The 22,863-nt window shown below is 55.4% G+C and overlaps 2 protein-coding genes across 4 annotated transcripts; both read left to right on the forward strand.

The window, feature by feature from the left end:
- The first annotated feature begins 8,440 nt into the window (after nucleotides 1-8,440).
- On the forward strand, nucleotides 8,441-14,632 carry SP6 (Sp6 transcription factor). 2 transcript variants are annotated; one of them, XM_043904332.1, is made up of 2 exons: nucleotides 8,441-8,853; nucleotides 11,048-14,632. In XM_043904332.1, the coding sequence occupies exon 2, from the start codon at nucleotides 11,106-11,108 to the stop codon at nucleotides 12,231-12,233; it is 1,128 nt and encodes a 375-aa protein (XP_043760267.1). In that variant the 5' UTR covers nucleotides 8,441-8,853; nucleotides 11,048-11,105; the 3' UTR covers nucleotides 12,234-14,632. The 2 variants fall into 2 exon arrangements, with proteins under 2 accessions (XP_043760267.1, XP_043760268.1); XM_043904333.1 differs by lacking the exon at nucleotides 8,441-8,853 and adding an exon at nucleotides 9,663-9,741.
- A 4,313-nt stretch (nucleotides 14,633-18,945) lies between these two features.
- Nucleotides 18,946-22,692, forward strand: SCRN2 (secernin 2). Of its 2 annotated transcripts, none has more exons than XM_043904336.1 (8): nucleotides 18,946-19,066; nucleotides 19,451-19,624; nucleotides 19,930-20,111; nucleotides 20,671-20,870; nucleotides 21,317-21,532; nucleotides 21,677-21,842; nucleotides 21,933-22,113; nucleotides 22,373-22,692. In XM_043904336.1, the coding sequence occupies exons 2-8, from the start codon at nucleotides 19,451-19,453 to the stop codon at nucleotides 22,529-22,531; spliced, it is 1,278 nt and encodes a 425-aa protein (XP_043760271.1). In that variant the 5' UTR covers nucleotides 18,946-19,066; the 3' UTR covers nucleotides 22,532-22,692. The 2 variants fall into 2 exon arrangements, with proteins under 2 accessions (XP_043760271.1, XP_043760272.1); XM_043904337.1 differs by lacking the exon at nucleotides 18,946-19,066 and adding an exon at nucleotides 19,297-19,314.
- Nucleotides 22,693-22,863: the final 171 nt, after the last annotated feature.

Raw genomic sequence — 22,863 nt, forward strand, 5'->3', positions numbered from 1 at the left:
GGCTTATATGCCCTTCTCAGAGAAAGGTGCTGTGCTGAAGACCCTGTGGCATGAAAAGGACATGGTTCCTGCCCTCCAGGAGTCAACTGACCAGTAGGGAAGATAAGACAGCTCCATGGAAACAGCATGTGGAAATCAATGCTTCGGAAGTTCAGAGGAGCAAGCCAGTGACAGGCTGCTAGGAGGTGATTCCACGGAGAAAGCACGAGCCGGAAGCGTGAGGATGAGAAACTTTCTTGAGGGCATAGGCGGGGTGATGGGTGGAAATAATTGGAGCAAAAGTAGGAAGGTTAGACATATTTGGTGAAGATTAAGTCCAGTGAGGGCTGGGCTGGAGGGTTTGAACAAGGACCAGTGCAAATAAAGACTGTGACGGTGATGGAGGCCAAGTAGAAGGTCTTTTTTTTTTTTTTTTTTAAGGAGGGTCTTAAATGTCACAGTCAGCACTGGGGAGCCACTGGACATGTTTGAGATGAAAGACGGAGTGGTATTTCAGGATAATTAATCTGTTATTGGTCTGCAGGACAGTTTGGGTGGGTGGATACAGAAGTGGCAGAAAACCCCTTGGAGATCTAAAAACTAATCCAAATGAGAAGTGATTCCTGGCAGCTGTTCACCCCAGTTGGCCCGCGATCCCCCTCAGAACCTCCTACCACTTAATAAACCCTTGCTGTGTTTTCTTGGGGGGGAAAAAAGTAACTCCTATCACCAAATTAACACTTCTCTAGAACTTTCACAGATCAGTGCTCATTCATTCATTTGTTCATTCATTCATTCAATAAATATTTAAGCAAAATTTGTTGTTATTGTGCTGTCATGTCTGACTCTGTGGCCCCATGGACTGTAGCTGGCCAGGCTCCTCTATCCACCCCAATTTTTTACAGGCGAGAGTACTGGAGTGGGTTGCCATGCCCTCCTCCAGGGGATCTTTAAACCCAGGGATCGAACCCACATCTCCTGCATTGGCAAGTGGATTCTTTACCACTGTGCCACCTGGGAAGCCTTTAAGCAGTGCTTACTAAGTACCAAAAACTGTTTCTTCATTCCTTTCTCCTCTCTGTCTCTATCTCTGTCTCCCTCACTTACTTTCGGATTTGAAGACAAAGGTAAACTTTCACCCACACACGTCTGGGGATCTTAGTCCAGCCTCCTCCTCAAACTACCACCCCCCTCCAGCTAACCCAGTAGCTCTTGCCTTTGGAGCAGGTTTATGGGGAAAAAACGAGAGAAATACCCGCCGTAAAGATTTGGAGGATGGCATGAGGTAGGATAATCTGAGGGCAGGAGGCTAAGCAGCTTGGGCAGCAAAAAGCTCTTGATGGGAGGGAAAAGCGAAGTTGAGAGCTGAGTGTAGAGGGGACCCGGGATGTCTGGGGGGAGGAGGCTGGGGAAGGAGGACAGAGGTGGAGAGAAGAGTGGGAGATAGGCCTCTGGGTGAGGCTGGGGGCCAGGAGGGAGGAGGGACAAATTAGAGAGCTGGAGAAGGAAGTAGAGTCTTAGCAGCGAGAGGTGGGTGAGGGAGGAGGTGGGGACTGGGAGGCGAGGGCAGAGGAAATGGGCCCAGGCACTGGAGACAAAAGTCTGCGAGTCTGAGCCTCTGAGGAGCCACCTGGAAGATGCAGGCAGCGGCAACATCAAACCTGGGATCGGAGGGTTGGCTCTGGGAGTGAGCTGGAACTGGGCGGGGGGTAGCTGGAGGGGGAGCTGAGAGCAAGAGAGGGGCTTGAATCTACCATGAACCCTGCTGGGTCTTCAGCTTCATCCAACACCCCCTCTTTCCTCTGAATGCTGGAAGCCTGGGCTCCAGAGTCCCACCCCCCACATGCAGGTTGAGGCCCCGCCGCACCACCCACCCCCACTTTCCTACCTCGTCATTGGTGGGAAAGCACTTTGTCCCAAGGTGCGAATAGAGAGGAGAAAGGGGGTCTCCTGTCAGCTAGGGTCCAGGTAAACCAGGGTCTGGGGAAAACCCCTCCCCGCAAACCAGTCAGGGTCTCCAGGCACTCTCTACTGATCGGAGTGCTGGGGAGGGGTGTGGGCTAGCAGATCCAAGCCAAGGGCTTCATCCTTTTCCTCCCCCCAAATCCCCCACCCCAAGATTCTCCCATTTTGGACTGGACCTGCTACCTAAGCATATGGAACCGATTGAAAGAATTTGTATGCTCACCTTATAATTTATGCAAATCAACTCTGTAATTAACTATAATTTGGAGGCATCCTTTGGTATTTGAGACATTTATCCATGAGGAAATGCCCTAGTGATAATGCTCCCGTATTAACATTATTTACTCCACCTGTGTGGTCTCCTCGGCTTGTTTCCCCCCTCACTCTGATTTTCTGAGCTGGAAGGTGGGGAGGGCCAGGGAAGCCCCTCCCTGGAGCCTGCCTCCATCCTGACGCCTGGGCTCCCCCAGGGAGCTGTACATGAGCCCTGTCCTCTTAATTTTGCCTGGGATTAAAGGAGAGGGTGCAGCCGTGACTCCTAAGCCCCTCACCATTCTACTCTCTCCTGCCTGATGGGTGGCTTTCTGCTGAGCTTTTTTGCACTCTTAAGGGCCTCAATGTTCTCATCTCTGAAATGGGTAGAAGAAGGACCTGTTGGGGCCTTTACAGGATAATTACTGAAAAGCTAATGAAGGGACTGGGAATCCCCAGTCTAGAGATTTCTGGGGGTGTAGGGGGAGGAGCAGGACAAGAGTTCAGGGTGCAGACGCCCTGACTCACCCTGTGGGAGACGTGGTGGGGGAGGTGGCAGGCAAGCCCTGGGCTATTGGGATCTGTGCATATATAGGGGGTGCACAGCAGCTCCTGTCCCCAGTGCCGAGGGCACTGGGCAATGGTCAAGAATGGGATGTGGTCACATGAAAAGTCTCCAGGCTATTCTATGTGGGTCAGAATTCCTAGCTTAAGAGAGCTTTGGGAAACTGGTCTTAGCCTGTTTCATCTGCTTTCCCCTTCCTGATCTTCTGTCCCTCTCTCCTCCAGGACATGCTCCTGTTAGCCAGCATGCCTAAATACACAACCACTCTACCGTTCAGTTCATGTGGCTGGGGACCATGGGGGTCCACCTAAACCCACCTCTAGGCCCCTTCTCCTTTTGTAGGCTGTGTTCCCAGCCTCTTCACTCTCCTGGCATTCCAGGATGGCTGACCTCCTCATAAAAAGTTCTTGGCTGGGCTCTGCCTCTGGTCCTAGGTTAACTCTTGTCCATCCCAAGCTGCCCCACCCTATCCTAAGTCAGAGAGAATGTCTTCCCTTCCTATTTGACAATGAGAGATCCTAGATCCAAAACGTGAATTACATTGGACCCTCCTGGCAGTTCCGAGTTGAGGAGTAACTGAAAGGGGGACCAAAAAAAGGGAGAAGGAACAAGGCTCCAGCAGAGAATGAGAGACCCACCTCAGCTGCCAGAACAGCCAGGAACACTGCTGGGGAGCTCTTCGGGGAGGGACGACATGAAGGGGTGTGTGAATGTGTGTGTGTGTGTATGTGTGTGTGTGTGAGGTCTTAAAAGTGCCTTCTTTCTTTCCCATGTCCATAGAGGAAACAAAAGGAGGGGGATGGAATTGGAGAGCTCCTGCCATGCCAGATCTTTCCTCTGGCGATGCTCTCATTTCCTCCATCCTGGGAGAACCACTTTGTCCCTCTCCCATCACCTGTCCAACCTCTGGGGAGGGAAGGATGTCCAGCATCCCCCCAACACCCACCCCAGCTGCCTCTTCCAGCTGAAATCCTCTTTTCTTGGCAGACGTCAGAGACTCAGATCTCAGCCCCACCACTCCCCCAGGACAGCTGGGGGCCACTGTTTCCTGGATTATCCTAAAAGCTTCCGAGGCCGTGAGGACTTGGCAGCATCCCTGCCCGAGTCTCTCACCTCCCCCTCTGGCTCTGACTGTTGCATCCTTTATAAAGCCTGACTCTTCCATCACCCCCACTTGCCCCTCACTGCTGCTGCCAACTCTGGGCTCCATGGACTGGTAAGAGGGGCTGTTTGCTATCCAGTTTAGGGAACAGGAGGACCAGGTCTTCACACCAAAGCTGGGATCATTGAGAAGGTTAAAAGGTTTGATTCTCTCTGAACTGGGGAGGGGAACATAACAGGGAGATCTTGGAGGGGTCTGCATGGGGAACAAAAGAGGATTCTTGGAGGTCTCTGGACTGGGCTGAGATCTGAGGGAAAAGTACAGTGGGAATTCACCAATTGATAGATGATGGAGGATTTCATTCTGAGAAAATAGAAGGGCCAATATAACAGACATGCAGGGCACACATTCAATCACATGGAAGTCCATACATGATAGCATATTTGCAAAAGTCGTAAGGGGGAAACAACCGTTTATGTCCTGTGAGGACCATCCTTTATGATGGAGGAGAGAGGACCAGCACCCCACATTCTAGCCCTAAAGATACACACAGGTGTGGTGAGTACACACACATTTTTAGACACACACACACATAGAGATGTACTAGCCTCAGTTGCGTTCATCTTTCAGACTGAGAATGAGTGTGATATGAGGGACCTTTGGGTTTATAATAGAATTAGTACACAAGTAGTGCTTTGGGAAGACCCCCAAAGAGGAAAAGAGAAGGAAATAGCAACCCACTCCAGTATTCTTGCCTGGAAAATCCCAGGGATGGATGGAGGAACCTGGTGGGCTACAGTCCAAGGGGTTGCAAAGAGTCGGATATGACCGAGCAACTAATGCTGAACACTAAGTGCTTGGTCCTGGGTAGGCTCTCAGTAAGTGTTAGTTCAGTGAATAAAGGATGAATGAAAGAATAACATTTGACTCCGGCTCTGGACTCTGTCCAGTTTCCCAGGAGCTTGGAGGTGGGGGGTGGGGGTGGGCAGGAGGGGATATGAGGAAGGTATTAGTGTCTGTGATCACCAGCTTGCTGAGTGCAACCTGGAGGTGGGGATTGGGAGTAGAGAAGAGCAAGCAGCTAGGAGACCAAGAATCAGGAGACTGGGGTTCTGGCCCCTGCTCTGCTTCTAACTTGTTGTGTGACTTTGAGCTACTTGCCTCCCCGTTCTGGAATTTAATTTCAAAGTGAGGGTTTGCACTGGACAATTTTTATGGGCGGAATAGCTTTGATATTCTCATAGTACAATCTCTACAGAGGGACACTTGAGGTTTGGAAAGGACCATAGCAAACCAATCCAAGATGGGACCAGTTTGTCCTATCTTAACATCAGGATCTTAATGGCTCTGTGCTGGGGAATATTTTAAGAATTTAGTCCTCTCCACCTTCAGGATCTAGGGGAGCCAGGCTTCCAGGACTATCACTACTGCTGAGGCTAGATTGAACAGGGGTAAGAATGTGTGCTTTAGAGCCTGACAGATCTGGAGTTGGTTTCCTTCTCTGTCTCTTAACAGCTCTGTAATCTTGGGCAGGTCATTTAACTTCAGCTTCCTCATCTGTACAATGGGGGGATAATAACAACTACTTTGCTGCATGCTCATGAGAATTAGAGATGTTTGTGCGAAGCATCCGGAACACAGTAGGTGCCCAATAAATAAATGCTGGTTATAATGAACATGGAGACCAACAAGGCTGCTCCAGCTACAAAGTGGATTGCTGACTATAAGTGAGGCATGAGAAGGAGAGGAGTGGCAAGACACTTTTGGCAAAATCTGTTTACCGCTTTAGGGGAATGAGAAATGGCCCAAGTCCTGGACAGATCGCAGTGGGCAGCGTGCTTCAACTTTGAAGTGAGATATCAAGGCAGTGGGCAGGGGCGATATTGGCAGTCATGTCAACATTAGACTATGAGCATCATTAAGTAAGGAAACATAGCAAGTGGGGAATTGAAAGGGCTGGAACCAAAGAAACAAAAGCAGAGGGGGATCTGGAAGAAAGAAATTATCCTGAGTCAGAGGCAGAAACCCAGGGAGGGCAGGAAGTGAGGAAGGCTGACTTTTCTGACTGCACTGTTGTTGAATTTCACAATGACAATGAGCTCCAGGCAGATGGAGGGTCTTTGCTTCTGGGAACCCCAAGAGGCTATGGGTCAGGACCAGTCGGGGTTAAAGGGGGGCAGGGTGAAAGCGTGGTGGGATGTCTACCATCCAGGGGCAGTATACCTTTCCATGTTCTTTCCAGGGAAAGATGGAAACAGGAAGACAAGACAAGCTGGTGCCTATACATAAATGAGAGAGGGGCTCGGGTTTCCCACTGAGAGTTAGATCTGTGCTCAGGCGTTAAACCAGAGGTCAGTGGGCTGCTGGGAGGACGAGGAGGAGGAGGAAGAGAATTCCTAGGGGTCGAATCAGACTTAACCCAGAAATTCGAGTAGCAGGCTCTTCGATGTGAGCCTGTAACTCCGTTCCAGATGTGGTTATGAACTCACGTGCAAATCCAAGTCAAGATTTGCAGGCTGAATGCATGGAAATAAAACCATGTGGACAGAAAGGGGGTGTCCATTTAGCCGTGGCCACAAAGACCCAGAGCCATTCTTGAGACTCGACATCTCAGGGGCCCAAGAGTCAGAAAAGAAATCCCAATCAGAAAGTGTAATCCCTGACATCTGGGCGGCGCCTCTCGGCTTCCTAAGTGCCCGCCTGTCCTTTACCCCACAGGGCGGCTGCTCTAACCGCATTTCACTCATGAGGAAACTGAGGCTCAGAGCAACCTGATTCACCAGATCAGCGTAGCAAGTAGAGAGATAGAATTTAGGTCTGTCAGCTTCCAGTCCAAAGATCTTTGTGAATATACCTTAGTCCAACAAACGTTTGCTGGGAACCAACTTATTTAATAATTATAACACTATAAACGATAACTTCCCTTTACTACGAGCTTACCAGGGGCCCCATGGGTTAAATGCTTTAGGAACATCAATTTCTCTAAGCCCCAGGAAACCCTCCTGACTTGTACCCAGGTTGTCCAGATGAGGAAACTGGGTCTTACAAATGAGGGATTTGCACAGATGAATCAAACACTGATTCTGGATATGAGAATGTGTATGTTTGGTGGTGGAGAACCATACACAAAAAAGATCGATTTTCAAGTGCCTTGTGGACTCAGTTTGTCAGTTTAATAGTTGCACTTCCTATTCAGGACAGGTAAACCAACTGCGGTGGAACCGGGTCTCTATCTGTGAAAATGAATCAGCCTAAATTCCACTCAGGCTGTATGAAATAGATGTACAGACAAAAACGAAATTTAAAAAGCAGATGGCAGAGCACATAGGGAAAGCCAGCCGGGGCAACGAAAAAAATTAGGAAGTTGATCAGAATTCCCCTTGCAATAGAACAGTCACTCCAGGAGGTCGAAGCGGCAAGTACCGGGGAGGCACCCACTGGGAAGGGAGCCTCCTAGCCCGGCGCCCAGGCCAGGTTGGCGGGGAGGAGACGGGAACTCCCCGACTCATCCGCCCTGGTTATCTCAATCAACTCTGATCTGGAGAGAAGTTTGTAGGTGGGCGTCGCAAACGCCCTGAAACTTTGCAGAGGGCTGTACTGTGCATTTTTTTTTTTTTTTCCCTCAGAGGAATCCAAGACCTTTCCCCAAAGTTAGGAACCTTGGGTTTAGACATTCAGATGAGAATTGGGAAGGAGTGAGGCAAGGGGGTCGCGTAAATCTTTGCAGAAGTGTCCTTTCCCCAGGCTATCCCGGCGTCTAACCCATCTTTCACAGTCGGGTGCGCCAGAGGGCGACAGGGGCTGGGGGCAGGCTGAGAACCTTCGGGTCCGAGGGGAACGCGACTGTATTTGAGACGCGGACCTGGGAGGCGCTGGGGTTGCTGCCCAAGGGTAGATGGAGAGTGAGAGCTGAGGGGGCAGGTAGAGACCGGCCAGATGGGTGGGAAGAGGAGAGGAGCTGCTGCTAAGTCACGTCAGTCGTGTCCGACTCTGTGCGACCCCATAGACGGCAGCCCACCAGGCTCCCGTCCCTGGGATTCTCCAGGCAAGAATACTGGAGTGGGTTGCCATTTCCTTCTCCAAAGAGAAAAGAGAAGAGGAGGAGGTTACTCAAAAAAAGGTGAGTGGCCAGAGAGCCGGGAAGCAAGAGAGAGCGCAAAGAACCTGGAAAGTTGGTGGTGGTGGAGAGAAGCGGCTGGGGGAATGGTGAAGGAGGGCAGCGGCCAAGACCAACTTCTCACGGCCCAGGCCTGGGGTAGACCGGACACATACTCGGCGCTCAATCCTGTTTCTTTCTTTCTTCTCCGTTCTGGGGCAGCTCTGCCCAACAGGGGTGGGCGGGTGGGTGGAGGGCCGTCGAGGCAAACGGCGCCCTAGGGTGACTCGGTATCACCCTCAGGACCCGCCTCCTCCTCCATTCCCGCAGGGTCTGAGTCCCGCGTGCCCGCCAAACCGAGCCAGCTCGAGGGCAGTATTCCACTTGATGGGGCGGGCCCCAGAGCCCGGGAGACACCCCGCTCAGGCCCCTCGCCCCAGCAGTGGAGGGGCCAAGGAGGAGCAAGGGAGGGGGCGGAGTGCGACCTAGTTAGAGATCGGCCCCCCGCCGCCCGTCCGCCCTCCCGCCCTCTCCCCCGGGCCCGGCCAGGTCGGGCCGAGCCGGCAAGGGTTAAAGGCGGCCGCAGGTGAGGTGGGCGGGGCCGTGAATTCGGGGAAAAAGGAGCGCAGGGCAGAGGATGAAGGCAGAGAGCGCGGTGAGTCACGGGCGGAGCTGGCCTCGCTCGCTCGCTCGCCGGCTCCCGCCCGCCCTCCGCCCTCCCGCCGCCTCTCTCCGCCCCTCCTCCGCCGCCCGCCGCCGGGTCTGCTCGCTGCCCCCGCTAGCCCTCGGCTCTTGCCGCTCGCCGCTGGAGTGCCCGCTGGCGCGCGGGGTTCAAGAGCGCCCATCGGGAGCGCGTCAGCCTGCCGTGCCCCGGAGCCCGAGCGCACACTCGAGGTAGGAGCCCGCCCGGGTCGGGGCGGCAAGGGGCGCGCGCATTAGGGATCTCCTCGGAAAGACGTGCCCGGAACGCGCCGCAGCTTCCTCTGGCCTCGGGGGAGGTGGTCCTAAAGAATCTGAGGGGTTTAGAGCCCCGGCGGAGTGAAAACGGGGCGGAAGGGAGAGGCTGGAGACTGGGGAAACTGGAGCGACTGGGACAGCTGGAGGACTGGAAACTTGAGGACTGGAAGTACGGAAGTCCTAACCACCTGAGCTCCAGTGATGGGAGAGGCAGCCGGCGGAAGAGGGAAGAAGGGTGTCTCTCTACCCGCCTTCCCGCCTGGGGAGCCGCAAGCCCGGGTACGCGCCCGGCTGTCTCCCTTACCGAGAGCTCGATAGCAGGCTAGTGCCTTCCAGGATTGGGCTCCCTGGCCTTGTGGCTGGAGAGGCCACTCTGGAGCCTGGATCGTTAGCTCGTCCCCCAACCCCCACTCCAACCCCTGGGGCAGTTCCCAGGCGCCAAAAGCTATTAGGGTCCCAGACCTCACTGCTCCCACCCAGCCCCTTCTGGGCTGCCCCGCCTGGGCCTGAGGCTCTGTTCCTGCCGTTTCACCCAGTTCCTTTCTTGTGGTGAGGCAGCAGAAGCTTGAGTAGGCGCCCTAGTGCCCTTCTTCCTCCCTCTCCCAGACAACCTAGACGACCTCCCTGGCCCCCCAGAAGCAGAAGATAGTAAGGTCATCCAAATACTGATTTGGGAGGGAAAAATCCCTGCTCTAAACCACTGCGTCTCCTCCCGCCACAATCAGCGAAGGCCCAGGCACCCGGACTCACACACTCCAGGCATCAGGGCAGGGCTCCCAGATCTTACTGAGAGGTGGTGAGATGAGGGGGACCTTCAAGTGACAGGTACGTGTTCCAGAAAGGGGCCCACTCTTTCTGGAGGGGGGTGGTTTTTAGGTTCCCAGTGGTTTAAGGAAAGAGAAATAGACCAGGAATGGAGAGACCTGGCTCACGGAGATACAAACTAGTTGATTGAATGAATAGATTGAATGTCTTTTTTCAAGTGACTTTTCCAATTATGGCTCAGTTTCCTCTTCTTTGAAATGAGGATTGAAAAATAAAATAAGAGGATTGGCCAGGAGCAGTGGTTCTCGACACTTGGTTGCATGTTAGAATCATGTGGAGAGCTCCTAAAAACGATCCAAGTCTAGAATGCACTCCCTGTATAATATCTCTGGGTAATTCTTCCTCTTAATTTCTGTGCGATTCTGGCTTTTCCTGTTGCTTCCCCCACTCTGTCCCTGAATCCCTTGCTGGTAAGCTCTTCTCTGGCTGACCCCTTCTCGGGGGCAGCAGACCCCTCCAAGCCTCATATCTGGGTCTCCCCTAGATTGGAGGAGGGCAGGGGTAGCAGCCAGAAGGCTGGCTGGGCACTGGTGTAGGTCAGGCCAGAGAGAGGGCTTAGCTTTCTCTGGTGGAGAGACGTCCTCTGAAAACTGGTACTGTAGCTGTACCCCAGGAAGGTGAAGTCCTGCTAAAGAGAAAGGGAATGGGGGCCAGGTATGGGAGTGGGTTTGGTGGGGCTGAGGCAATCCAGCCAGGCAGGGAGCTGCGGGGAGTGGTGTAGGGCGGAGAAATGCTCTTCTTCACTGAGCATGCCTCAGGGATGGAAAGAGGGCTCTTTTTCTAAAACCTCAGAACCTGCTTGGGTCTTTGGGAAGTCAGGTCACTTTAAGCTTTGGGTTAGAACACCTCCCTCTCCCCAGCTTAGTCCCGAGTTAAGGTGAGGACTTAAACTAGAGATGAGCCTAGATTCTGCATTCTGGCGGGCAGCAGATCTGCAGGGGGAGTGTGGGGGGAGGGAGATGGGAGCAATGCCAATGCCCCTCACACCCAGCTGGGCAGCTAGGATAGCTCTAGAACTGTAATCTAGGTAAATCTGACCTGTTCACCTGGGACCAGCCCAACTCCCAGGATGAGCTGGGTCCTATAGGAAGAATCACCTAGGAGAAGGTGAACTATCAGCGTCTGCCGCGGGTGGAGGGCCTCGCACCCTCACCCCTTCCTAGCACTCCTAGTCCACACCCAGAGGTGCCTTCTCCGCTTTTCACCTGGGGGTGGGAAAGGAGCACTTGGTCCAGGAGGGGATCGGGCTGGGAAGGAGAATGAGCCAGTTACTTCCCTCACTTTGTCTCTTCTTTGCTTCCTTTAGGTCCCACCTGAGGTGCCCTTGACTATCCCTGTCCCCCATCCCACCCCGGATCCCGGCAATGCTAACCGCCGTCTGCGGCTCTCTGGGCAGCCAGCACACGGACGCGCCTGCTGCCTCCCCGCCGCGCCTCGACCTGCAGCCTCTCCAAACATACCAGGGCCACACGAGCCCGGAGGCCGGGGACTACCCCTCCCCGCTGCAGCCTGGAGAGCTGCAGAGCCTCCCGCTGGGCCCCGAGGTGGACTTCTCACAGGGCTATGAGCTGCCGGGGGCCTCCTCTCGGGTAACCTGCGAGGACCTGGAAAACGACAGCCCCTTGGTCCCGGGACCCTTTTCCAAGCTCCTGCAGCCGGACATGTCACACCATTACGAATCGTGGTTCCGGCCGACACACCCAGGCACCGAGGATGGCTCGTGGTGGGACCTTCATCCGGGTACCAGCTGGATGGACCTCCCCCACGCTCAGAGCGCGCTGACCTCACCTGGCCACCCCGGGGCGCTTCAGGCTGGCTTGGGGGGCTACGTCGGAGACCACCAGCTCTGCGCCCCGCCGCCCCACCCACACCCGCACCACCTCCTCCCAGCCGCCGGAGGGCAGCACCTCCTGGGGCCTCCCGACGGGGCGAAGGCGTTGGAAGCGGCCGCCCCGGAGTCCCAGGGCCTGGATACCAGTCTGGACGGGGCGGCCCGGCCCAAAGGCTCCCGGCGGTCGGTGCCCCGCAGCTCAGGCCAGACCGTTTGCCGCTGTCCCAACTGCCTGGAGGCGGAGCGACTGGGGGCTCCATGCGGGCCCGATGGGGGCAAGAAGAAGCATTTGCACAATTGCCACATCCCAGGCTGTGGGAAAGCTTACGCCAAGACGTCACACCTGAAGGCGCACCTGCGCTGGCATAGCGGCGACCGTCCCTTCGTGTGCAACTGGCTCTTCTGCGGCAAGCGCTTCACGCGCTCTGACGAGCTGCAGCGCCATCTCCAGACCCACACCGGCACCAAGAAGTTCCCCTGCGCCGTCTGCAGCCGGGTCTTCATGCGCAGCGACCACCTGGCCAAACACATGAAAACCCACGAGGGCACCAAAGAGGAGGCAGCCGGGGCAGCGGCGGCAGAGGGCAAGGCTGGCGGAGTGGAGCCCCCCGGGGGCAAAGGCAAGCGCGAGGCTGAGGGCAGCGCGGCTCCCTCCAACTGAGCTCCTCCGTCCTGCCTCCCCGCTGGTCTTCCCTGGGGCCATCAGAAGAGAGCCCTCGGGCCTGATGCCCTGGTGGGGGGCGGCTTGAGTAAGAGGAGAAAGGGGTTATTTATTGAGAGGCAGGAAAAGTGGTGTGGGGGTCAGGGAACCGGGGCGCTAGGGGTTTCGCAGTCTCTGGAGCTGGACAGGACAGGCGCGTTTGACTGTTTTGACTGGGCAGGGAGGAGCCGTGCATGCCGGTCAGTTCTCCCCTTCCTCTCTGTTTCACTCATGGCCCTGGGCTGGGGGCTGGGGAGGGATACCCCTGTGGCGGCTGGAGGGCGGAGGGCACAGGTTGGAGGAGACGGCGTGTCCCGGGAGCAGAGGGGAATGGGGCCGCCCCGGGCGCTGGGGGTAGCTGTCTGGACACGTCCTTAGCGCCTGGGAACCGGGACATAAAAGGGCCTCCAGAGCCGCCCTGCGCCCCGGGTCCCTTTCATCCCCCTTAGATTGCTTTTACCCCAGGGTTTCCGGAGGGAGAGCTGAGATGGGGTATCAGAGGCTGGGGGTCCCCCTAAGGGAGGAGATTCTATCTGGCTAGGAGGGTTGTCGCCACAGAAGTAAACGCCTTTGATGTGCCTCCTTATTAAGCCTTCCAGACCCAGTCTGATGGAGCCATGAAGGAAGAGGGGAAGAGGGCCAGAATCCGCGACAGCTTCCAGCAAGACCAGTGGGGTGGAGGAGAGAGCTAGATGTGGGGGTTGAGCAAGGAAGTCTCTTCTAAAAAAACAGGAGAAAGCAATTTGGTCAGGAAGTGGAACTAAGCCTTTCCCTTTCTAACTCTGATTCAGACCTTAACTTTTGGTCTTTATAAAAATAAAATTCAGTAGCCCACTATGGTCTGTCACCCCGGGTAGGGCTTCAAGGCAGCCAGGAGCCCCTGCTCCAGAACTGATGTAGTTCCTCACCCTAGGTCCCTCGGCATTTGCCTTCCCCTTAGGGATAGAAGGAAGAGGGTTATCTTGGCTGCGTGGAGTTAGGTGGGAATGTCCACCTCCAACTGTTTGGCTCTGAGTGGAGAAGTCTGTCCCTACCTGGCCATCTTCTCTTCTCTGCTTCTTAGGGGAGAAGCTAAGCCCCACTATTTCTTTCGCTCGACCCTCCCCTTTCCCGATGCCTACCAGCCTCGCTCCTCCTGTAGAGTGTGTTAGGAGGCTCCCCTTCCAAATGAAGAGGTTCTCTCGTTGGAAGGGGTCTGCCTTCTGAGGTGATGTCCAGGAAACATCCCTGTTCCCTTCTTTAGATGCTAGAAATACATCCTGATGGTGATCCTGGAGTGGGGAATGTGGGGCAGGGGGAAGCCAGCAGAGGCTGAGCCAGGCACTTGGAAGGAAGCTGATGGGGGAAGGGTCTGGTGGGCCATAGGACGCTGGAGCTAGTGGGCTTTCCCAGGCTCCAGATAGAGGTTTTAAGGTTTCCCCTGACCTCCCTTTTCCCTGCCCTTCTTTCTCCACCCAGAGCCCTATGCAAGGGTTAGTTGTGTATTGATTTTTTAAGTTATAAGCAAAGGGTATTTTATTTAATATTAGGACATGTGTGTGCATGTTGTGTGTACCTATGTATGTGTGTATTTCTGTGTGTATGTGTGTTTCTCTACTGAGCCTGGGGTCTCCAGCCAGGGAGGCCCCGTCTTGTTCAACCCAGCCAAGGTCCTCTGGCCTAAGGCCCATAGCATCTTTTCCTTGGGGATGCTGGAGCCCAGTCCAAGGACTGGGTGCTTTTTGGGAAGTGGGGCTGAAATCTGGGGGGGAATATGTTTGTGTAGAAGAGAGCCCTTCTTATGAGGGATAGGGTGACTCTCCCTGAAGGACCCATGGGGTAGGTTCAGAAGTCACGTCCTGTCTTTATGCTCCCTCTGTCCCTACCTCCTGCTTATCTGAGCAGAGGTCCCTTTCCTTGTGGAGAGTGTTGGGGGCAGCAGAGAATGGGCAGTGCCTGCAGGTTGCCTGGCCCGGTGGACAAGGGGGAGGGAGAGAGGGTTCCGTGGGTGTGAGATGCCGTTTTCCTCCACCCATCGAAACCAGCCACCCCCTCCCTGTGCCACCAGGACAGTCTTTCCCAGTGACCATTCTCAGGGGAATTCCCTAGTGGGTGTTGGGGAGGGGGTGTGGATATTCCCCCCATGGAGGCCCTGAGCTCTAAGGTGTGCGGGTGAGGGCTTTGGATAGGTTTTCTTCTCCCCTCTTTTATAGCCCAAGGTTGCTTGGCTGTCTGCCCCCTTCTAGGCAGCCCCCTAGAGGAGAAATGTAGGATTTTTTTTTTTTCCTTTAACTGCTGTGAACCCACTTTAGGGGGGTGGGGGGGAGGAGGAGGAAGAAGCGGCCTGTGTTTTTTATGCCATAATAAAGTCATCAACCACATCACTGCTTCATTTGTCTTCCAGCTCTGGCTTCCTTTTTGACTCAGGGTCCCTCAGCAGTGAGGACCAGGCTGGCTACAGGGTGGGGTGGACACTTCTCTTTGATCCCGCAGCCCTGGGCAGCCTCCCCTCCCTTTGTTTGGGGGCAGAGCTGAGCTGATAGCAGGGTCGGATCCTGCCCTGCCCCGAGGTTGTTGGTGCAGGAGGAGGGTGGGGTTCCCTCGGGGTTGATAGCTGGGCCAACTGTCCCTCCCTGTTCTTCACCTGTGGAGATGAAAAGATTCTAGATATTTCCTTCCTCTTCCACATGCAAGCCCCTTCTTTAGCCTCCCCCACCAAGAATGCTGGTTCCCTGCCTTCCCAGAGATGGCCAGCCTCTTGGCCCCCTCTCCCCACTCCTGTGGGGGTGTGCCTGTCAATCAGGCCTTCTGGTTGTGAGCGAGGTGGGGGTGACTGACAGCGATTTCTTCACTCAGGATGATCCCTATCAGGGACAAGGTGATGAAAGGCAGCCCAGATATCTGATGGGCTCCCACCCAGCTGGAAAGTATGAAGGAAAGGTTCCTACTGCAGCTCCCAGCTAGAGACCCGCCACAGTTACACAATCACGGTATGCGCAGAAGTACTTCAGTGGGTCCATGGGGCATCCCCAGATATGCGCGAACGCATACTTTTCCAGGCTGCTCAGTGCCTGGTGCAGTCAGTGCCTGACACATGTCACGGTAAAAGCCTCATGACTCCAAAGTCCCAAACCTAGGAAGGTTGATAGGGATCAGTTTTTGGCTCCAAGGGTGCAGAGTAGGTTACTATATTCTTCCATCTTCCCATCCTACATGATGGCCAAAATTATCTACCCTAGTGGGACTCCTATTCCTCTCCCTCTAACCCTACCGACTTTCTCAGAGCCAAGTCTGGTACCAGGTTGTTTGGGACAGTCTGATGTCCCAAAGTTTCTTAAATGGGGGCATCAGCATGATTTAGGGATTACAGTGGACAGCAGACTGGTGAGGGGGCCAAATGTTTATTTTCATATGCTGCTGGACTTAGATGCCTGGGTGGAGGCGCGTTCCTGTGACCTCAGGCCCACTCCACTCCCTGCTACTCTTCTTTTTGTCTTCCTGGTTCTGGGGACTCAGACCCCAGGAAACTGGAGAATCCTCTCCTCCTGCCCCCCATCGCTGCCCCCAGGGGACAGGAGGGCAGCTGTGGGGCCGGCTGGGCCTGTCTGGGCAGGGCTGGGGCCACCCCTCCTCCCCTGGCAGCTCCTCCCGCTGACCTGCATTCTTAGCGGGGGCCTTTGGTGGGGCTATGACGATTTGTCGCTCGCCCTGGCAGCAATGCTGCCTGGCTGCCCCCTCCCCCCGCAGTGGGGCCCGGGACCACCTCTGATCCCTCAGTTCTGTTCCCCCCGGCAGGACAGTCCTAGAGGGGCTGAGAGCAAGTTTGGGAAATAGGAACATGGGTCTGATCCCTCTGGGCAACGTGTCTGAGCCACTCTCTTCTGTCCTGGGAAGTGGGAGTAGAAGCCCTCTAGGGTGGGTGAGTGGAGTCAGGACTGGGAAAGTGACAGGGGAACCAGCAGCCACGGCCCCAGGCCTCTCCTCCTGCCCGTTCCTGCCCCCCAGCGGGCACCTGGGGAAGTGCACGACATGAACTGGCTTTCCAGCCCAGCGAGGTGGGTATTCAGTGTTGATCACCACACAGCCTTGATGTTTGCTTCTGGAATGACGTCCGGTGGCAACCTCAAGACCCCACCCCCACCCTGTACATCACACCAGAAGCAGCCTTCACATCCCATTAACCCTAGCGAGTCTGACTGCTCAGCATCTGAGCAGTGTGGGTTTGAAAAGAATCCCAGGAACCAAGTAGTCCAGTTGTTCCCACCTGGAAGAGGGCATATTAGAACCATCCGTGAAGTTTTTCCAGAAACCCCGATTCACGCCCCAGCATCCCACCAAATTATGTCCCTTGGGGGTGCAGCAGAGCAGCACTTCTCAAACTTTACACCTGGGGGGTCTTGTTAACATGCAGATTCCCATTCAGTAGGTTTGAGGTGGGGCCAGAGATTCTGCATTTTTAACAAGCTCCCAGATAATGCTGATGCTGGCAATCCTCAGACACTTTGAGAAGCAGAGTATTAAAGTATTGTGCTATGCAATGGGAGTTGTGTGGTTGAAATATAATCCCTCCTCACCATGATTCAGAACCACTGATCTAGTCCAATGCCTTCATTCGTTACTGGAGACACTGAGGCCCTTGAGGCAGGTAAAGTGGCCTGCCCGAAGAGGCCTGCGGTGCTATGTTATAGCAGGAAAAAGGAGCAGGATGAGATGCTGGTCTGCACAGTTCCAGGTAATGCTTTTCTCCCTCCAGCCCAGCTTCTAGGTCAACCTTCTGTTCAAGTGGCAGTCCCTTTTCTGAAAGTGACACCCATTTCCCTGGAAACAGCACCCTCTTGGGAACCAACCTTGTTTAGCTGGAGGCAATCAGAAAATGTCTCAGGACTTTCCAAGTGGTTAAGAATCCGCCTGCCAATTCAGGGGACACAGTTAGATCCCTGGTCCAGGAAAGACTCCACATGCCTCGGGGCAACTAAGCAGGTGCAGCACAGCTGCTGAGCCCACCTGAACTCTAGAGCCGCAATGAGAAGACCAGGCACCACAACTAGAGAGTAGCCCCCTCTCGCTGCAACTAGAGAAAGCCCACACACAGAAACGAAGACCCAGAACAATAAAATATAAATAAATAAATAATCTTAAAAAAATTTTTTTGTGTGTGTGTCAACACTCATTTGTTCATTTATTCAGCAGATATTACTGAGCATTCAAAATGTGCTGCTGCTGCTGCTGCCACTAAGTCGTGTCAGTTGTGTCCGACTCTGTGCGACCCCATAGACGGCAGCCTACCAGGCTCCGCCATCCCTGGGATTCTCCAGGCAAGAACACTGGAGTGGGTTGCCATTTCCTTCTCCAAAGCATGAAAGTGAAAAGTGAAAGTGAAGTTGCTCAGTCATATCCGACTCAGCGACCCCATGGACTGCAGCCTACCAGGCTCCTCTGTCCATGGGATTTTCCAGGCAAAATAAATAATCTTTTTAAAAAGGAAAATGTCTCGGATTTCAGATGTCCCAACAGCCTTATCTTGTAGGTTTTCCCCAGCCATCACTCCCACAGCTGCCCACAGCCTGCCTCCTGGGGAAACCTCCACCTCCACCTTCAGTCCCATCCCAGGAATGACAACAGGCTGGGATGCTGTGGCCAGAGGTCTGAGCAGCAGCCCTGATTGGTTGGCAGGGTGGACGTGGGTGAAGTATATAATCTGCAGTGTCTTAGATCCCCCATTCCAGAGGGCTCCATAAAGCAAATGGGAGTGAGATGCATTCACTTAAATGCTGGTTATGGAGATGATTTGTACAGGAAAATGACCTGGAAAGCAGAATATTTGAGATCAGAGTCCACCTCCATATGGATATATGCCCCCTTGGCCAAGATTTCTCCTTTGCTGTTTCAGTTACAAATCTTTGAACTAGAAATTTCCAAATTTTCTTTCAAAGCTAACTTCCAATGAGTTTGAGCAATGTGGGGCAGAATTGGCCTTTGGGGATTTTGTGCATATGAGTTAGTTGCTCAGCTGTGTCTGACTCGTTGTGGCCCCACGGACTGTAGCCCCAGGCTTCTCTGTCCATGGAATTCTCCAGGCAAGAGCACTGGAGTGGGTAGTCGAAGGGGATCTTCCCCACCCAGGGATTGAACCCGGGTCTCCCACATTGCTGGCAGATTCTTTACCATTTGAGCCACCAGGTATATATACTTTAAAAGTTTTAAAGGAATTCACCTAAATTACTCACAGGCCTCCTGGCCTGTGACCACTCTTGTCGATCTTTCTTTCTTTTCGATCTTATTTCTGAGGGGTTGGGGAGTGGGAGGTGGGAGATGGGGAGGAGCAGGGGGACAGGGGATGCGGGGGAGGGTGCACCAGCCCGGAATTGTGCCTTTGGAATTCAGATTAGGTCACAAGTAGCTGAGGTGCTTCCTTAATCTCCAGACGCCCTAGCAGTCCACATTCTCTAACAGATCAGCCAAGTTTTCCTTTCTTCCCTTCTCACATGGGCTTCTTTCCACCTCCGGCTCCCTCTCCCGACAGTGACCCCACTGGAGAAACTAGCGGATTCGTCGCAGCCTTTATCCGGCCTAAAAGCTGCACCCGGGTAGGGCAGGCAGCAAGCAGGACTCCGAAGGCCGCTTCGCTCCAAGAAGTGGTGCTGGCGCGCGCTCTGCTGGCAAACGGAAGAACTGCAGGCGCTCGATTTCGACTCCGCCCCCGAGGCCGAAGTCTTCCAGGTCACCTTCCAGGAGCCTCCGCCCCTGGGACAGACCATACCTGAAGCGGAGGCTGTAGGACTCCGGACTAAGCTGGGGATTTGCACGGAGAGAGGGTGAGGAGCATAAAGTGTTGGGCGAGCGAGAAAAGGGCCGACAGAAGAGGGGCTTGGGACTCTTGGAGAGAGGTTGGGTAGCGAGGGAGGCGCTCCTGCGACTGCGCTGAAGTGTTACGTTCCCGAGTAGAGCAGGGCCCTCGGAGCGTGCGGTCTGCGCCCGTCTGCCGATTCCCAAACCTGGAGCGCCGTGGAGAGAGTGGGCGTTTCCTTCGCGCACGCCGAGCAACGAGCATGCGTGCGGTGCTGTGCGTCGCACACCCGTCGCAGGGTCTTCCCCTAGGGTCTGCACGTGTTGGGAGGGGTGCTCCCTAGGACTGCGCCTCGGTGAGGATGGTGCAAAGGTGGCTTGAGAGGGACACACGCATCCCCATCTCTCCCCAGATGGCATCGTGGAGCCCTGACACCCCATGTTCCTGCGACTGCTTTGCCTCCGTGCCCCCGGCCTCGGCCCTCCCGGCCGTGATCTTTGCCAAGAATTCTGACCGGCCCCGGGATGAGGTGCAGGAGGTGGTGTTTGTACCGGCAGCCACGCACGCCCCTGGGAGCCGCCTCCAGGTGGGTTAGGCCTTATAGAGTGCTGGGAGGTGTGGCAGAACTAGGTATTCTTCTAAAACCTTCCTCCTCTGTTCCCTCCACCTGAGAAGCTACCAGATGTGGTAAAAAGAACATGAGCTTTGAGTCTATTGACTGGGACCTAACCTGTTATTTAGCCTCTGTCGACCTCAGTTTTCTCATCTGTATAATGGGGATAATAAGACCTTCCTCAAAGGGCTGTGTAGGGTGATTGGCACAGCGCCACCACTTTATAGGTACCTTCCCCCTTTCTAAGTCGATTTTCCCTTTCTCTCCCTCATCTCCAGTGCACCTACATTGAGGTGGAACAGGTGTCCAAGACCCATGCTGTGATCCTGAGCCGCCCTTCTTGGCTGTGGGGGGCTGAGATGGGCGCCAACGAGCATGGGGTCTGCATTGGCAATGAGGCAGTGTGGACCAAGGAGCCAGTCGGGGAAGGGGAAGCCCTGCTGGGAATGGACTTACTCAGGTGTGGACCTGCCCTCCTTCATCCCCTCAATACACCAGAAATCTGGGGCTGAATACTGACCCAGGCCACAGTCCCTGCCCCCAAGCACCTCACTCCCCTTTTCTGCCCACTGTGTCATCCTCCCCAGTTAGGCTGCCCCCGCCCCTCCCCTCTCCTGGCCCCATCTCCACAGTCTGGTGAGGAGCTCCCAAATGTGGCCAGCTCTGGGTGTCTCTTGGCCCAGAAATAGGGCAGCGGTTTAACTTTTTTTTCAATAGAAGGAAATTTATTTTCAAGTGAAATCTCATGAAGAATTTTCGTTTGTAAAACCAGTAAACATGGAGCAGCTCTGATAGAAGAGACTGGAGAGCTCAGGGCACTTCTTCTTCCAAGAATGTGTTTCAGTCCATTTCATGAACCCCTCAGAGCACAGCTTGAAAACCACAAGCCTCTAGATGGTGGCGATTTTCTCTGTGACGGGCTCATCACCAAACCTCTCTGGGACTCTTCTGTCCACTGAAGCTCTGCCATCAGCACTGATACCCCATCGCCCTTCTGTCCTCTGGACTCTTTGTGCCAGGCTGGCTTTGGAACGGGGCAGCTCTGCCCGGGAGGCCTTGCACGTGATCACAGTCTTGCTGGAGCACTACGGGCAGGGGGGCAGCTGCCGGGAGGACCCCACGCCATTCTGCTACCACAACACTTTCCTGCTGGCCGACCGGACTGAGGCCTGGGTGCTGGAGACGGCGGGGAGGCTGTGGGCTGCACAGAGGATCCAGGGTGAGGGGCCTGGCACTGGGGCCTGCCTCCCAGAAGCATTCTCCTTTTTGGGGTGGGAATGATGGTGGGGGCAAGGACGGCCTGATCCAGGTGCAAATGTCTCGGGTGGTGGGGACGTCCAGGGACGTGGGAGATGAGCCCACTCGGGTACCTCACCTCCCCCCTCACTTGGTGGAGTCCTCTTGTGCTTCAGCCTGCAGCTTCCTCTGGGGAGCCTTCCTGGACTTCCTGGTGGCCAGGCTTCTCCCTTATACACAAGCTGGGGTCCCTTCATGATGATGTTCCCTGCAGCTGCCGGCTCTCGTTTATTCGTGTGATCGGTTTATCTGTCCCCTCCACGAGGGTTGTCTTGTTCTCTTCACCACTGTGTTCTCGGCGCCTAGCTGAGTGCCTGGCACAGGATAGGAGCTCCAGAATATATGAGCGACTCCCCATCTCCTCCGCAGAGGGGGTCCGCAACATCTCCAACCAGCTGAGCATCGGCACGGACATCTCGGCAGAACACCCTGAGCTCCGGCCCCATGCCTGGGCCCAGGGCTGGTGGGACGGGCAGGGCACCTTTGACTTTGCCCAGGTCTTCTCCCTAAGCCAGCAGCCTGTGCGCATGGAGGCTGCCAAGGCCCGCTTCCGGGCCGGCCGGGAGCTGCTGCAGCAGCAACAAGGTCAGTGAGTGGACCATCGAGTGGTCGGTGAGTGGTCAGCGGGGGGCCCAGCTCTTTTCCCTCCCACAGCCTCAGGGGGCTTCCTCTGAGGCCGGAGGGCCCCCTTCTGCCCCCGGGGGGCCCTCACTGTGTCCTCCTTGGCAGGGGGTATCACGGCAGAGGTGATGATGGGCATCCTCAGGGACAAGGAGAGCGGCATCTGCATGGACTCTGGGGGCTTCCGCACCACGGCCAGCATGGTGTCCGTGCTGCCCCGGGACCCCTCCCAGCCCTGCGTGCACTTCCTCACTGCCACACCAGACCCGTCTCGGTGAGAGGGTGGGGAAGCTGGGGGCACCGCCCCAAGCAGGGGTGATGGAAGGGTGCCAGAGCCCTTATCCCTCCATCCTTGTCCCACTAGGTCAGTCTTCAAACCTTTCATCTTTGGGGTGGGGGCAGCCCAGGCCCCCCAGGTGCTGTCCCCCACTTTTGGAGCACAGGACCCTGTTCGGACCCTGCCTCGATTCCAGACTCGGGTGGATCGCCGGCACCCCCTCTACCGTGGACACCAGGTGGCCCTGGGGCTGATGGAGAGTGAGCAGGTAACCCCGGGGAAGAGGGGCTACCCTGGGGGGATGACGCACTTCCCCCACCCCAACTGGGACTCTGGAAATGTGAGGGGAACTGGGAGCGAAGGAGACTCTAGAGCTGAGGAGAGGAGTCTCTCCCTTCAAAGTCAGCTCTAGAGAATGTTGGGTGTATATCATTTCTCCTGCTATGTGAGATGGCAGCCATCTGCCCCTACCCCGTAATCCGGAGGGAAGCCTGTCCCGGGGATTCATCGCTGCCTTTCCTGGGCAGGCTCGGGGGCAGCAGCTTCGGCAGAAGCAGCGGGACCTGGAGCAGGAAGGCCTGGCGGTTGTGCGGGGGCTGCTGACCAGGGAGTGTGCTCCACCCGCCCAGGAGCTGGGCGGCCTCTTCCAGGCCTTTGTGGAGAAGGAGAGCCAGGCATATGCCTGAGCCCGGCCCCTCTTGACTTGGCCTGGGGTGCAGGGGGCTGTGGTGGACACAGGACCCCTGGGGTAGAGGGCTAGAGCAATCCCCTCACCTTGCCCCCCACCCCAGCCTTGTTCTGAGTGGCCAGGTCGGCCTTCGCCCTAATAAATGTGTTTTATTTTCTTGCTCAGTGTCCAGGTCCAGTGGGGGTGGGAGGGCCAAGAGAGGACAAAGGGCAGCCCTGAGGTGGCTGCAGGGCCGCTGGGAGCCTTGCTGGGCAGCACGTTCTTCTGACTTAGGTGGTGGAGGAACCTGGGAGGAGAAGAGGTGGCCCCCAGCATGTGGGTGTGGGAACA

This window comes from Cervus elaphus, chromosome 5 (assembly GCF_910594005.1).
Source record: "Cervus elaphus chromosome 5, mCerEla1.1, whole genome shotgun sequence".
NCBI classification, from domain to species: Eukaryota; Metazoa; Chordata; class Mammalia; order Artiodactyla; family Cervidae; genus Cervus; species Cervus elaphus.